The 19,095-nt window shown below is 35.1% G+C and overlaps 1 protein-coding gene across 6 annotated transcripts in view; it reads left to right on the top strand.

Moving 5' to 3' along the window:
• The window catches only part of ftcd (formimidoyltransferase cyclodeaminase), a 38,834-nt gene that overhangs the window by 1,879 nt on the left and 17,860 nt on the right, over nt 1–19,095 (top strand). For 3 of the 6 annotated variants that reach the window (XR_013806060.1, XM_079669049.1, XM_079669047.1), the window contains exons 2-4: nt 478–504; nt 611–794; nt 1,129–1,257. Coding sequence is in view for 5 of the 6 variants with exons in the window: in XM_079669049.1 (XP_079525175.1) it covers nt 478–504; nt 611–794; nt 1,129–1,257 (340 nt within the window). In the remaining variant the exon portion in view is untranslated. Of the gene's footprint in view, nt 1–477; nt 505–583; nt 795–1,128; nt 1,258–19,095 lie in introns of all 6 variants that reach the window. The other 3 variants (XM_079669050.1, XM_079669051.1, XM_079669048.1) reach the window with 2 other exon arrangements.

The following is a 19,095-nucleotide window of genomic DNA, read 5'->3' as shown; positions in this document are numbered from 1 at the left end:
CTCAGTTGATTGATCTCTCTGTCTTTCCTCAGGTGATTGATCTCTGTCCGTCCTCAGGTGATTGATCTCTGTCTGTCCTCAGGTGATTGATCACTTTGTCTGTCCTCAGGTGATTGATCTCTGTGTCTGTCCTCAGGTGATTGCTCTCTGTCTGTCCTCAGGTGATTGATCTCTGTGTCTGTCCTCAGGTGATTGCTCTCTGTCTGTCCTCAGGTGATTGATCTCTGTCTGTCCTCCGGTGATTGATCACTCTGTCTGTCCTCAGGTGATTGATCTCTCTGTCTGTCCTCAGGTGATTGATCTGTCTGTCTGTCCTCAGGTGATTGATCTCTCTGTCTGTCCTCAGTTGATTGATCTCTGTCTGTCCTCAGGTGATTGATCTCTCTGTCTGTCCTCCGGTGATTGATCTCTCTGTCTGTCCTCAGGTGATTGATCTCTGTCTGTCCTCAGGTGATTGATCTCTCTGTCTGTCCTCAGGTGATTGATCTGTCTGTCTGTCCTCAGGTGATTGATCTCTCTGTCTGTCCTCAGTTGATTGATCTCTGTCTGTCCTCAGGTGATTGATCTCTCTGTCTGTCCTCAGGTGATTGATCTATCAGTTTGTCCCCAGGTGATTGATGCCATCTCTCTGTCCATCTCGTCCTCTCCGGGCTGCAGTCTATTGGACGTTGACTCCGGAGCTTCGACTCATCGGAGCGTGTTCACCTTTGTGGGCTCACCTGAGTCCGTGGTGCAGGGTGCGCTGAACGCTGCCAACACCGCCTTCAAGCTGATCGACATGACCCGACACTCAGGTGAGCAGGAAGTACTGCAGACAGGAAGTACTGCAGACAGGAAGTACTACAGGCAGGAAGTACTACAGGCAGGAAGTAGCTCAGGTGTGTTTCTGTACAGGTGGGCAGGAAATACTGCAGAGAGACAGGAAGTTAGCAGAAGGACAGGAAGAAGCTCAGGTGTGTTTCTGTACAGGTGCGCAGGAAGTACTGCAGACAGGAAGTACTGCATACAGGAAGTACTACAGGCAGGACGTAGCTCAGTTGTGTTTCTATACAGGTGGGCAGGAAGTACTACAGAGAGACAGGAAGTTAACAGAATGACAGGAAGTAGCTCAGGTGTGTTTCTGTGCAGGTGAGCACCCCCGCTCCGGAGCTCTGGACGTCTGTCCCTTCGTTCCAGTTCAAAACGTCTCGATGGACGACTGCGTCCGCTACGCAGAGATCTTCGGAAAGAAGCTAGCCGAGATGCTACATGTTCCCGGTGAGACGCTAATATACATAATGCTACGTTAGCATGTGGCTAACAATAATATACATGAAGCGATGTTAGCATGTGGCTAGCAATAATATCCATGAAGCTACGTTATCATGTGGCTTACAATAATATCCATGAAGTGATGTTAGCATTTGGCTAGCAATAGGCTAATATCCATGTATGAAGCTACGTTATCATGTTACTAACAATAATATCCATGTATGAAGCTACATTAGCATGTTGCTAACAATAATATCCATGAAGTGACATTAGCATGTTGCTAACAATAATATCCATGAAGTTACATTAGCATGTGGCTAACAATAATATCCATGAAGCGATGTTAGCATGTGGATAGCAATAATATCCATGAAGCTATGTTAGCATGTGGTTAACAATAATATCCATCTATGAAGCTACGTTATCATGTGGCTAACAATAATATCCATGTAAGAAGCTACGTTATCATGTGGCTAACAATAATATCCATCTATGAAGCTACGTTATCATGTGATTAACAATAATATCCATGAAGCTACGTTAGCAGGTGGCTAACAATAATATCCATGCATGAAGCTATGTTAGCATGTGGCTAACAATAATATCCATGAAACTACATTATCATGTGGCTAACAATAATATCCATGAAGCTACGTTATCATGTGGCTAACAATAATATCCATGAAGCTACGTTATCATGTGGCTAACAATAATATCCATGAAACTACGTTATCATGTGGCTAACAATAATATCCATGAAACTACATTATCATGTGGCTAACAATAATATCCATGAAACTACGTTATCATGTGGCTAACAATAATATCCATGTATGAAGCTACGTTATCATGTGGCTAACAATAATATCCATGTATGAAGCTACGTTATCATGTGGCTAACAATAATATCCATGTATGAAGCTACGTTAGCAGGTGGCTAACAATAATATCCATGCATGAAGCTATGTTAGCATGTGGCTAACAATAATATCCATGAAACTACATTATCATGTGGCTAACAATAATATCCATGAAGCTACGTTATCATGTGATTAACAATAATATCCATGAAACTACATTATCATGTGGCTAACAATAATATCCATGAAACTACATTATCATGTGGCTAACAATAATATCCATGCATGAAGCTATGTTATCATGTGGCTAACAATAATATCCATGTATGAAGCTATGTTATCATGTGGCTAACAATAATATCCATGAAGCTATGTTAGCATGTGGCTAACAATAATATCCATGAAACTACATTATCATGTGGCTAACAATAATATCCATGTATAAAGTTACGTTATCATATGGCTAACAATAATATCCATGAAGCTACGTTATCATGTGGCTTACAATAATATCCATAAAGCTACGTTATCATGTGGCTAACAATAATATCCATGTATGAAGCTACGTTATCATGTGGCAAACAATAATATCCATGTATGAAGCTACGTTATCATGTGGCTAACAATAATATCCATGTATGAAGCTACGTTATCATCTGGCAAACAATAATATCCATGTATGAAGCTACGTTATCATGTGGCTAACAATAATATCCATGTATGAAGCTACGTTATCATGTGGCTAACAATAATATCCATGTATGAAGCTACGTTATCATCTGGCAAACAATAATATCCATGTATGAAGCTACGTTATCATGTGGCTAACAATAATATCCATGAAGCTACGTTATCATGTGGCTAACAATAATATCCATGTATGAAGCTACATTATCATGTGGCTAACAATAATATCCATGTATGAAGCTACGTTATCATGTGGCTAACAATAATATCCATGAAACTACATTATCATGTGGCTAACAATAATATCCATGAAACTACATTATCATGTGGCTAACAATAATATCCATGAAGCTACGTTATCATGTGGCTAACAATAATATCCATGTATGAAGCTACGTTATCATATGGCTAACAATAATATCCATGAAGCTACGTTATCATGTGGCTAACAATAATATCCATGTATGAAGCTACGTTATCATGTGGCTTACAATAATATCCATGTATGAAGCTACGTTATCATGTGGCTAACAATAATATCCATGTATGAAGCTACGTTAACATATGGCTAACAATAATATCCATGAAGCTACGTTATCATGTGGCTAACAACAATATCCATGTATGAAGATACATTATCATGTGGCTAACAATAATATCCATGAATTACGTTATCATGTGGCTTACAATAATATCCATGTATGAAGCTACGTTATCATGTGGCTAACAATATTATCCATGTATGAAGCTACGTTATCATGTGGCTAACAATAATATCCATGTATGAAGCTACGTTATCATGTGGCTAACAATAATATCCATGTATGAAGCTACGTTATCATGTGGCTAACAATATTATCCATGTATGAAGCTACGTTATCATGTGGCTAACAATAATATCCATGTATGAAGCTACATTAGCATGTGGCTAACAATAATATCCATGAATTACGTTATCATGTGGCTTACAATAATATCCATGTATAAAGCTACGTTATCATGTGGCTAACAATAATATCCATGCATGAAGCTATGTTAGCATGTGGCTAACAATAATATCCATGAAGCTACATTAGCATGTGGCTAACAATATTATCCATGTATGAAGCTACGTTATCATGTGGCTAACAATAATATCCATGTATGAAGCTACGTTATCATGTGGCTAACAATAATATCCATGTATGAAGCTACGTTATCATGTGGCTAACAATAATATCCATAAAGCTACGTTATCATGTGGCTTACAATAATATCCATGTATGAAGCTACGTTATCATGTGGCTAACAATAATATCCATGTATGAAGCTACGTTATCATGTGGCTAACAATAATATCCATGCATGAAGCTACGTTATCATGTGGCTAACAATAATATCCATGCATGAAGCTACGTTATCATGTGGCTAACAATAATATCCATGCATGAAGCTACGTTATCATGTGGCTAACAATAATATCCATGCATGAAGCTACGTTATCATGTGGCTAACAATAATATCCATGTATGAAGCTACGTTATCATGTGGCTAACAATAATATCCATGTATGAAGCTACGTTATCATGTGGCTTACAATAATATCCATGTATGAAGATACATTATCATGTGGCTAACAATAATATCCATGAAGCTACGTTATCATGTGGCTAACAATAATATCCATGAAGCTACATTAGCATGTGGCTAGCAATAATATACATGAAGTGATGTTAGCATGTGGCTAGCAATAATATCCATGAAGCGATTTTAGCATTTGGCTAGCAATAATATCCATGAAGCGATGTTAGCATGTGGCTAACAATAATATCCATGTATGAAGCTACATTAGCATGTTGCTAACAATAATATCCATAAAGTTACATTAGCATGTAGCTAACAATAATATCCATGAAGCGATGTTAGCATGTGGCTAGCAATAATATCCATGAAACTACATTATCATGTGGCTAACAATAATATCCATGAAACTACATTATCATGTGGCTAACAATAATATCCATGAAGCTACGTTATCATGTGGCTAACAATAATATCCATGAAGCTACGTTATCATGTGGCTAACAATAATATCCATGAAACTACGTTATCATGTGGCTAACAATAATATCCATGAAACTACATTATCATGTGGCTAACAATAATATCCATGAAACTACGTTATCATGTGGCTAACAATAATATCCATGTATGAAGCTACGTTATCATGTGGCTAACAATAATATCCATGTATGAAGCTACGTTATCATGTGGCTAACAATAATATCCATGTATGAAGCTACGTTAGCAGGTGGCTAACAATAATATCCATGCATGAAGCTATGTTAGCATGTGGCTAACAATAATATCCATGAAACTACATTATCATGTGGCTAACAATAATATCCATGAAGCTACGTTATCATGTGGCTAACAATAATATCCATGAAACTACGTTATCATGTGGCTAACAATAATATCCATGAAACTACATTATCATGTGGCTAACAATAATATCCATGAAACTACGTTATCATGTGGCTAACAATAATATCCATGTATGAAGCTATGTTATCATGTGGCTAACAATAATATCCATGAAGCTATGTTAGCATGTGGCTAACAATAATATCCATGAAACTACATTATCATGTGGCTAACAATAATATCCATGTATAAAGTTACGTTATCATATGGCTAACAATAATATCCATGAAGCTACGTTATCATGTGGCTTACAATAATATCCATAAAGCTACGTTATCATGTGGCTAACAATAATATCCATGTATGAAGCTACGTTATCATGTGGCAAACAATAATATCCATGTATGAAGCTACGTTATCATGTGGCTAACAATAATATCCATGTATGAAGCTACGTTATCATCTGGCAAACAATAATATCCATGTATGAAGCTACGTTATCATGTGGCTAACAATAATATCCATGAAGCTACGTTATCATCTGGCAAACAATAATATCCATGTATGAAGCTACGTTATCATGTGGCTAACAATAATATCCATGAAGCTACATTATCATGTGGCTAACAATAATATCCATGAAATTACATTATCATGTGGCTAACAATAATATCCATGAAGCTACATTATCATGTGGCTAACAATAATATCCATGAAATTACATTATCATGTGGCTAACAATAATATCCATGTATGAAGCTACGTTATCATATGGCTAACAATAATATCCATGAAGCTACGTTATCATGTGGCTAACAATAATATCCATGTATGAAGCTACGTTATCATGTGGCTTACAATAATATCCATGTATGAAGCTACGTTAACATATGGCTAACAATAATATCCATGAAGCTACGTTATCATGTGGCTTACAACAATATCCATGTATGAAGATACATTATCATGTGGCTAACAATAATATCCATGAATTACGTTATCATGTGGCTTACAATAATATCCATGTATGAAGCTACGTTATCATGTGGCTAACAATATTATCCATGTATGAAGCTACGTTATCATGTGGCTAACAATAATATCCATGTATGAAGCTACATTAGCATGTGGCTAACAATAATATCCATGAATTACGTTATCATGTGGCTTACAATAATATCCATGTATAAAGCTACGTTATCATGTGGCTAACAATAATATCCATGCATGAAGCTATGTTAGCATGTGGCTAACAATAATATCCATGAAGCTACATTAGCATGTGGCTAACAATATTATCCATGTATGAAGCTACGTTATCATGTGGCTAACAATAATATCCATGTATGAAGCTACGTTATCATGTGGCTAACAATAATATCCATGTATGAAGCTACGTTATCATGTGGCTAACAATAATATCCATAAAGCTACGTTATCATGTGGCTTACAATAATATCCATGTATGAAGCTACGTTATCATGTGGCTAACAATAATATCCATGCATGAAGCTACGTTATCATGTGGCTAACAATAATATCCATGCATGAAGCTACGTTATCATGTGGCTAACAATAATATCCATGCATGAAGCTACGTTATCATGTGGCTAACAATAATATCCATGTATGAAGCTACGTTATCATGTGGCTAACAATAATATCCATGAAGCTACGTTATCATGTGGCTAACAATATTATGCATGTATGAAGCTACGTTAGCATGTGGCTTACAATAATATCCATGTATGAAGCTACGTTATCATGTGGCTAACAATAATATCCATGAAGCTACGTTATCATGTGGCTAACAATAATATCCATGTATGAAGCTACGTTATCATGTGGCTAACAATAATATCCATGTATGAAGCTACGTTATCATGTGGCTAACAATAATATCCATGAAGCTACGTTATCATGTGGCTAACAATAATATCCATGTATGAAGCTACGTTATCATGTGGCTTACAATAATATCCATGTATGAAGATACATTATCATGTGGCTAACAATAATATCCATGAAGCTACGTTATCATGTGGCTAACAATAATATCCATGAAGCTACATTATCATGTGGCTAACAATAATATCCATAAAGCTACGTTATCATGTGGCTAACAATAATATCCATGAAGCTACGTTATCATGTGGCTAACAATAATATCCATGTATGAAGCTACGTTATCATGTGGCTTACAATAATATCCATGTATGAAGATACATTATCATGTGGCTAACAATAATATCCATGAAGCTACGTTATCATGTGGCTAACAATAATATCCATGAAGCTACATTAGCATGTGGCTAGCAATAATATACATGAAGTGATGTTAGCATGTGGCTAGCAATAATATCCATGAAGCGATTTTAGCATTTGGCTAGCAATAATATCCATGAAGCGATGTTAGCATGTGGCTAACAATAATATCCATGTATGAAGCTACATTAGCATGTTGCTAACAATAATATCCATAAAGTTACATTAGCATGTAGCTAACAATAATATCCATGAAGCGATGTTAGCATGTGGCTAGCAATAATATCCATGAAGCTATGTTAGCATGTGGCTAACAATAATATCCATGAAGCTACGTTATCATTTGGCTAACAATAATATCCATGAAACTACGTTATCATGTGGCTAACAATAATATCCATGAAGCTACGTTATCATGTGAGTAACAATAATATCCATGTATGAAGCTATGTTAGCATGTGGCTAACAATAATATCCATGTATGAAGCTACGTTATCATGTGGCTAACAATAATATGCATGCATGAAGCTATGTTAGCATGTGGCTAACAATAATATCCATGAAACTACGTTATCATGTGGCTAACAATAATATCCATGAAACTACATTATCATATGGCTAACAATAATACCCATGTATGAAGCTACGTTATCATATGGCTAACAATAATATCCATGTATGAATCTACGTTATCATCTGGCAAACAATAATATCCATGTATGAATCTACGTTAGCATGTGGCTAACAAAAATATCCATGAAACTACATTATCATGTGGCTAACAATAATACCCATGTATGAAGCTACGTTATCATATGGCTAACAATAATATCCATGTATGAATCTACGTTATCATCTGGCAAACAATAATATCCATGTATGAATCTACGTTAGCATGTGGCTAACAAAAATATCCATGAAACTACATTATCATGTGGCTAACAATAATATCCATGAAACTACATTATCATATGGCTAACAATAATATCCATGAAGCTACGTTATCATGTGGCTAACAATAATATCCATGAATTACGTTATCATGTGGCTTACAATAATATCCATGAATTACGTTATCATGTGGCTAACAATAATATCCATGCATGAAGCTATGTTAGCATGTGGCTAACAATAATATCCATGAAGCTACATTAGCATGTGGCTAACAATAATATCCATGAAACTACATTATCATATGGCTAACAATAATATCCATGAAGCTACGTTATCATGTGGCTAACAATAATATCCATGAATTACGTTATCATGTGGCTTACAATAATATCCATGAATTACGTTATCATGTGGCTAACAATAATATCCATGTATGAAGCTACGTTAGCATGTGGCTAACAATATTATCCATGTATGAAGCTATGTTAGCATGTGGCTTACAATAATATGCATGTATGAAGCTACGTTATCATGTGGCTTACAATAATATCCATGTATGAAGCTACGTTATCATGTGGCTTACAATAATATGCATGTATGAAGCTACGTTATCATGTGGCTTACAATAATATCCATGTATGAAGCTACGTTATCATGTGGCTTACAATAATATCCATGTATGAAGCTACGTTATCATGTGGCTTACAATAATATGCATGTATGAAGCTACGTTATCATGTGGCTAACAATATTATCCATGTATGAAGCTACGTTATCATGTGGCTTACAATAATATCCATGTATGAAGCTACGTTATCATGTGGCAAACAATAATATCCATGTATGAATCTACGTTATCATGTGGCTAACAATAATATCCATGTATGAAGCTACGTTAGCATGTGGCTAACAATAATATCCATGTATGAATCTACGTTATCATGTGGCTAACAATAATATCCATGAAACTACATTATCATGTGGCTAACAATAATATCCATGAAACTACGTTATCATGTGGCTAACAATAATATCCATGAAACTACGTTATCATGTGGCTAACAATAATATCCATGAAACTACATTATCATATGGCTAACAATAATACCCATGTATGAAGCTACGTTATCATATGGCTAACAATAATATCCATGTATGAATCTACGTTATCATCTGGCAAACAATAATATCCATGTATGAATCTACGTTAGCATGTGGCTAACAAAAATATCCATGAAACTACATTATCATGTGGCTAACAATAATACCCATGTATGAAGCTACGTTATCATATGGCTAACAATAATATCCATGTATGAATCTACGTTATCATCTGGCAAACAATAATATCCATGTATGAATCTACGTTAGCATGTGGCTAACAAAAATATCCATGAAACTACATTATCATGTGGCTAACAATAATATCCATGAAACTACATTATCATATGGCTAACAATAATATCCATGAAGCTACGTTATCATGTGGCTAACAATAATATCCATGAATTACGTTATCATGTGGCTTACAATAATATCCATGAATTACGTTATCATGTGGCTAACAATAATATCCATGCATGAAGCTATGTTAGCATGTGGCTAACAATAATATCCATGAAGCTACATTAGCATGTGGCTAACAATAATATCCATGAAACTACATTATCATATGGCTAACAATAATATCCATGAAGCTACGTTATCAGGTGGCTAACAATAATATCCATGAAGCTACGTTATCATGTGGCTAACAATAATATCCATGAAGCTACGTTATCATGTGGCTAACAATAATATCCATGAAGCTACGTTATCATGTGGCTAACAATAATATCCATGAAACTACGTTAGCAGGTGGCTAACAATAATATCCATGAAGCTACGTTATCATGTGGCTAACAATAATATCCATGAAGCTACGTTATCATGTGGCTAACAATAATATCCATGAAGCTACGTTATCATGTGGCTAACAATAATATCCATGTATGAAGCTACGTTATCATGTGGCTAACAATAATATCCATGAAGCTACGTTATCATGTGGCTAACAATAATATCCATGAAACTACATTATCATATGGCTAACAATAATATCCATGAAGCTACGTTATCATGTGGCTAACAATAATATCCATGAATCTACGTTATCATCTGGCAAACAATAATATCCATGTATGAAGCTACGTTATCATGTGGCTAACAATAATATCCATGAAGCTACGTTATCATGTGGCTAACAATAATATCCATGAAGCTACGTTATCATGTGGCTAACAATAATATCCATGAAGCTATGTTATCATGTGGCTAACAATAATATCCATGAAACTACATTATCATGTGGCTAACAATAATATCCATGAAGCTACGTTATCATGTGGCTAACAATAATATCCATGTATGAAGCTACGTTATCATGTGGCTAACAATAATATCCATGAAACTACATTATCATGTGGCTTACAATAATATCCATGAAGCTACGTTATCATGTGGCTAACAATAATATCTATGAAGCTACGTTATCATGTGGCTAACAATAATATCCATGAAACTACATTATCATGTGGCTAACAATAATATCCATGAAGCTACGTTATCATGTGGCTAACAATAATATCCATGAAACTACATTATCATGTGGCTAACAATAATATCCATGAAGCTACGTTATCATGTGGCTAACAATAATATCCATGTATGAAGCTACGTTATCATGTGGCTAACAATAATATCCATGTATGAAGATACATTATCATGTGGCTAACAATAATATCCATGTATGAAGCTACGTTATCATGTGGCTAACAATAATATCCATGCATGAAGCTACGTTATCATGTGGCTAACAATAATATCCATGAAGCTACATTAGCATGTGGCTAACAATATTATCCATGAAGCTACATTATCATGTGGCTAACAATATTATCCATGAAGCTACATTATCATGTGGCTAATAATAATATCCATGTATGAAGCTACGTTATCATGTGGCTAACAATAATATCCATGAAGCTACATTAGCATGTGGCTAACAATATTATCCATGTATGAAGCTACGTTATCATGTGGCTTACAATAATATCCATGTATGAAGCTACGTTATCATGTGGCTAACAATAATATCCATGCATGAAGCTACGTTATCATGTGAGTAACAATAATATCCATGTATGAAGCTACGTTATCATGTGATTAACAATAATATCCATGAAGCTACGTTATCATGTGGCTAACAATAATATGCATGAAGCTATGTTAGCATGTGGCTAACGATAATATCCATGAAGCTATGTTATCATGTGGCTAACAATAATATGCATGCATGAAGCTATGTTAGCATGTGGCTAACAATAATATCCATGTATGGAGCTATGTTATCATATGGCTAACAATAATATCCATGAAGCTACGTTAGCATGTGGCTAACAATAATATCCATAAAGCTACGTTATCATGTGGCTAACAATAATATCCATGTATGAAGCTACGTTAGCATGTGGCTAACAATAATATCCATGCATGAAGCTACGTTACCATGTGGCTAACAATAATATCCATGTATGAAGCTACGTTATCATGTGGCTAACAATAATATCCATGTATGAAGCTACGTTAGCATGTGGCTAACAGTAATATCCATGTATGAAGCTACGTTATCATATGGCTAACAATAATATCCATGTATGAAGATACGTTAGCATGTGGCTAACAGTAATATCCATGTATGAAGCTACGTTATCATATGGCTAACAATAATATCCATGTATGAAGCTACGTTAGCATGTGGCTAACAATAATATCCATGCATGAAGCTACGTTACCATGTGGCTAACAATAATATCCATGTATGAAGCTACGTTATCATGTGGCTAACAATAATATCCATGTATGAAGCTACGTTAGCATGTGGCTAACAATAATATCCATGTATGAAGCTACGTTATCATGTGGCTAACAATAATATCCATGTATGAAGCTACGTTAGCATGTGGCTAACAATAATATCCATGTATGAAGATACGTTAGCATGTGGCTAACAGTAATATCCATGTATGAAGCTACGTTATCATATGGCTAACAATAATATCCATGTATGAAGCTACGTTAGCATGTGGCTAACAATAATATCCATGCATGAAGCTACGTTACCATGTGGCTAACAATAATATCCATGTATGAAGCTACGTTAGCATGTGGCTAACAATAATATCCATGTATGAAGCTACGTTATCATATGGCTAACAATAATATCCATGTATGAAGCTACGTTAGCATGTGGCTAACAATAATATCCATGCATGAAGCTACGTTACCATGTGGCTAACAATAATATCCATGTATGAAGCTACGTTATCATGTGGCTAACAATAATATCCATGTATGAAGCTACGTTATCATGTGGCTAACAATAATATCCATGTATGAAGCTACGTTAGCATGTGGCTAACAATAATATCCATGTATGAAGCTACGTTACCATGTGGCTAACAATAATATCCATGTATGAAGCTACGTTATCATGTGGCTAACAATAATATCCATGTATGAAGCTACGTTAGCATGTGGCTAACAATAATATCCATGTATGAAGCTACGTTATCATGTGGCTAACAATAATATCCATGTATGAAGCTACGTTAGCATGTGGCTAACAATAATATCCATGTATGGAGCTATGTTATCATATGGCTAACAATAATATCCATGAAGCTACGTTAGCATGTGGCTAACAATAATATCCATAAAGCTACGTTATCATGTGGCTAACAATAATATCCATGTATGAAGCTACGTTAGCATGTGGCTAACAATAATATCCATGCATGAAGCTACGTTACCATGTGGCTAACAATAATATCCATGTATGAAGCTACGTTATCATGTGGCTAACAATAATATCCATGTATGAAGCTACGTTAGCATGTGGCTAACAGTAATATCCATGTATGAAGCTACGTTATCATATGGCTAACAATAATATCCATGTATGAAGATACGTTAGCATGTGGCTAACAGTAATATCCATGTATGAAGCTACGTTATCATATGGCTAACAATAATATCCATGTATGAAGCTACGTTAGCATGTGGCTAACAATAATATCCATGCATGAAGCTACGTTACCATGTGGCTAACAATAATATCCATGTATGAAGCTACGTTATCATGTGGCTAACAATAATATCCATGTATGAAGCTACGTTAGCATGTGGCTAACAATAATATCCATGTATGAAGCTACGTTATCATGTGGCTAACAATAATATCCATGTATGAAGCTACGTTAGCATGTGGCTAACAATAATATCCATGTATGAAGATACGTTAGCATGTGGCTAACAGTAATATCCATGTATGAAGCTACGTTATCATATGGCTAACAATAATATCCATGTATGAAGCTACGTTAGCATGTGGCTAACAATAATATCCATGCATGAAGCTACGTTACCATGTGGCTAACAATAATATCCATGTATGAAGCTACGTTAGCATGTGGCTAACAATAATATCCATGTATGAAGCTACGTTATCATATGGCTAACAATAATATCCATGTATGAAGCTACGTTAGCATGTGGCTAACAATAATATCCATGCATGAAGCTACGTTACCATGTGGCTAACAATAATATCCATGTATGAAGCTACGTTATCATGTGGCTAACAATAATATCCATGTATGAAGCTACGTTAGCATGTGGCTAACAATAATATCCATGCATGAAGCTACGTTACCATGTGGCTAACAATAATATCCATGTATGAAGCTACGTTATCATGTGGCTAACAATAATATCCATGTAGCTACGTTATCATGTGGCTAACAATAATATCCATGCATGAAGCTACGTTACCATGTGGCTAACAATAATATCCATGTATGAAGCTACGTTATCATGTGGCTAACAATAATATCCATGCATGAAGCTACGTTATCATCTGGCAAACAATAATATCCATGTATGAAGCTACGTTAGCATGTGGCTAACAATAATATCCATGAAGCCACGTTAGCATGTGGCTAACAATAATATCCATGTATGAAGCTACGTTATCATCTGGCAAACAATAATATCCATGTATAAAGCTACGTTATCATCTGGCAAACAATAATATCCATGTATGAAGCTACGTTACCATGTGGCTAACAATAATATCCATGTATGAAGCTACGTTATCATGTGGCTAACAATAATATCCATGTATGAAGCTATGTTAGCATGTGGCTAACAATAATACCCATGTAGCTACGTTATCATGTGGCTAACAATAATATCCATGTATGAAGCTATGTTAGCATGTGGCTAACAATAATACCCATGAAGCTACGTTATCATGTGGCTAACAATAATACCCATGTAGCTACGTTATCATGTGGCTAACAATAATACCCATGTAGCTACGTTATCATGTGGCTAACAATAATATCCATGTAGCTACGTTATCATGTGGCTAACAATAATACCCATGTAGCTACGTTATCATGTGGCTAACAATAATACCCATGTAGCTACGTTATCATGTGGCTAACAATAATATCCATGTAGCTACGTTATCATGTGGCTAACAATAATATCCATGTATGAAGCTACGTTATCATGTGGCTAACAATAATATCCATGAAACTACATTATCATGTGGCTAACAATAATATCCATGTATGTAGCTACGTTATCATGTGGCTAACAATAATATCCATGTAGCTACGTTATCATGTGGCTAACAATAATATCCATGTATGAAGCTACGTTATCATGTGGCTAACAATAATATCCATGAAACTACATTATCATGTGGCTAACAATAATATCCATGTATGTAGCTACGTTATCATGTGGCTAACAATAATACCCATGTAGCTACGTTATCATGTGGCTAACAATAATATCCATGTATGAAGCTACGTTATCATGTGGCTAACAATAATATCCATGTAGCTACGTTATCATGTGGCTAACAATAATATCCATGTATGAAGCTACATTAGCATGTGGCTAACAATAATATCCATGAATTACGTTATCATGTGGCTTACAATAATATCCATGCATGAAGCTACGTTACCATGTGGCTAACAATAATATCCATGTATGAAGCTACGTTATCATGTGGCTAACAATAATATCCATGTAGCTACGTTATCATCTGGCAAACAATAATATCCATGTATGAAGCTACGTTAGCATGTGGCTAACAATAATATCCATGAAGCCACGTTAGCATGTGGCTAACAATAATATCCATGTATAAAGCTACGTTATCATCTGGCAAACAATAATATCCATGTATGAAGCTACGTTACCATGTGGCTAACAATAATATCCATGTATGAAGCTACGTTATCATGTGGCTAACAATAATATCCATGAAGCCACGTTAGCATGTGGCTAACAATAATATCCATGTATAAAGCTACGTTATCATCTGGCAAACAATAATATCCATGTATGAAGCTACGTTACCATGTGGCTAACAATAATATCCATGTATGAAGCTACGTTACCATGTGGCTAACAATAATATCCATGTATGAAGCTACGTTACCATGTGGCTAACAATAATATCCATGTATGAAGCTACGTTATCATGTGGCTAACAATAATATCCATGTATGAAGCTACGTTATCATGTGGCTAACAATAATATCCATGTATGAAGCTACGTTACCATGTGGCTAACAATAATATCCATGTATGAAGCTACGTTATCATGTGGCTAACAATAATATCCATGTATGAAGCTACGTTATCATGTGGCTAACAATAATATCCATGTATGAAGCTACGTTATCATGTGGCTAACAATAATATCCATGTATGAAGCTACGTTATCATGTGGCTAACAATAATACCCATGTAGCTACGTTATCATGTGGCTAACAATAATATCCATGTAGCTACGTTATCATGTGGCTAACAATAATACCCATGTAGCTACGTTATCATGTGGCTAACAATAATATCCATGTAGCTACGTTATCATGTGGCTAACAATAATATCCATGTATGAAGCTACATTAGCATGTGGCTAACAATAATATCCATGAATTACGTTATCATGTGGCTAACAATAATATCCATGCATGAAGCTACGTTATCATGTGGCTAACAATAATATCCATGAAGCTACATTAGCATGTGGCTAACAATATTATCCATGTATGAAGCTACGTTATCATGTGGCTAACAATAATATCCATGTATGAAGCTACGTTATCATGTGGCTAACAATAATATCCATGTATGAAGCTACGTTATCATGTGGCTAACAATAATATCCATGTAGCTACGTTATCATGTGGCTAACAATAATATCCATGTATGAAGCTACGTTATCATGTGGCTAACAATAATATCCATGTATGAAGCTACGTTACCATGTGGCTTACAATAATATCCATGTATGAAGATACATTATCATGTGGCTAACAATAATATCCATGAAGCTACATTAGCATGTGGCTAGCAATAATATACATGAAGTGATGTTAGCATGTGGCTAGCAATAATATCCATGAAGCGATTTTAGCATTTGGCTAGCAATAATATCCATGAAGCGATGTTAGCATGTGGCTAACAATAGGCTAATATCCATGTATGAAGCTACGTTATCATGTGGCTAACAATAGGCTAATATCCATGTATGAAGCTACGTTATCATGTGACTAACAATAATATCCATGTATGAAGCTACATTAGCATGTTGCTAACAATAATATCCATAAAGTTACATTAGCATGTAGCTAACAATAATATCCATGTATGAAGCTACGTTATCATGTGGCTAACAATAATATCCATGCATGAAGCTATGTTAGCATGTGGCTAACAATAATATCCATGAAGCTACATTAGCATGTGGCTAACAATATTATCCATGAAGCTACGTTATCATGTGGCTTACAATAATATGCATGTATGAAGCTACGTTATCATGTGGCTTACAATAATATGCATGTATGAAGCTACGTTAGCATGTGGCTAACAATAATATCCATGTATGAATCTACGTTATCATGTGGCTTACAATAATATGCATGTATGAAGCTACGTTATCATGTGGCTAACAATATTATCCATGTATGAAGCTACGTTATCATGTGGCTTACAATAATATCCATGTATGAAGCTACGTTATCATGTGGCTTACAATAATATCCATGTATGAAGCTACGTTATCATGTGGCAAACAATAATATCCATGTATGAAGCTACGTTAGCATGTGGCTAACAATAATATCCATGTATGAAGCTACGTTATCATGTGGCAAACAATAATATCCATGTATGAAGCTACGTTATCATGTGGCTAACAATAATATCCATGTATGAAGCTACGTTAGCATGTGGCTAACAATAATATCCATGTATGAATCTACGTTATCATCTGGCTAACAATAATATCCATGAAACTACATTATCATGTGGCTAACAATAATATCCATGAAACTACATTATCATGTGGCTAACAATAATATCCATGAAGCTACGTTATCATGTGGCTAACAATAATATCCATGAAGCTACGTTATCATGTGGCTAACAATAATATCCATGAAACTACATTATCATGTGGCTAACAATAATATCCATGAAACTACATTATCATGTGGCTAACAATAATATCCATGTATGAATCTACGTTATCATGTGGCTAACAATAATATCCATGAAACTACGTTATCATGTGGCTAACAATAATATCCATGAAGCTACGTTATCATGTGGCTAACAATAATATCCATGAAACTACGTTATCATGTGGCTAACAATAATATCCATGTATGAATCTACGTTATCATGTGGCTAACAATAATATCCATGAAACTACGTTATCATGTGGCTAACAATAATATCCATGTATGAAACTACGTTATCATGTGGCTTACAATAATATCCATGAATGAATCTACGTTATCATGTGGCTAACAATAATATCCATGTATGAATCTACGTTATCATGTGGCTAACAATAATATCCATGAAACTACATTATCATGTGGCTAACAATAATATCCATGAAGCTACGTTATCATGTGGCTTACAATAATATCCATGTATGAAGCTACGTTATCATGTGGCTTACAATAATATGCATGTATGAAGCTACGTTATCATGTGGCTAACAATATTATCCATGTATGAAGCTACGTTATCATGTGGCTTACAATAATATCCATGTATGAAGCTACGTTATCATGTGGCTTACAATAATATCCATGTATGAAGCTACGTTACCATGTGGCTAACAATAATATCCATGTATGAAGCTACGTTAGCATGTGGCTAACAATAATATCCATGTATGAAGCTACGTTACCATGTGGCTAACAATAATATCCATGTATGAAGCTACGTTATCATGTGGCTTACAATAATATCCATGTATGAAGCTACGTTATCATGTGGCAAACAATAATATCCATGTATGAAGCTACGTTATCATGTGGCTAACAATAATATCCATGTATGAAGCTACGTTACCATGTGGCTAACAATAATATCCATGTATGAAGCTACGTTATCATGTGGCTAACAATAATATCCATGAAACTACATTATCATGTGGCTAACAATAATATCCATGAAACTACGTTATCATGTGGCTAACAATAATATCGATGAAACTACGTTATCATATGGCTAACAATAATATCCATGAAACTACGTTATCATGTGGCTAACAATAATATCGATGAAACTACGTTATCATATG

The sequence above is a fragment of the Notothenia rossii genome (genome assembly GCF_949606895.1).
Source record: "Notothenia rossii genome assembly, chromosome: 3".
Lineage (NCBI taxonomy): Eukaryota > Metazoa > Chordata > Actinopteri > Perciformes > Nototheniidae > Notothenia > Notothenia rossii.
The sequence above is the reverse complement of the archived record's forward strand: the minus strand, read 5'-3'. Positions and strand labels throughout refer to the sequence as shown.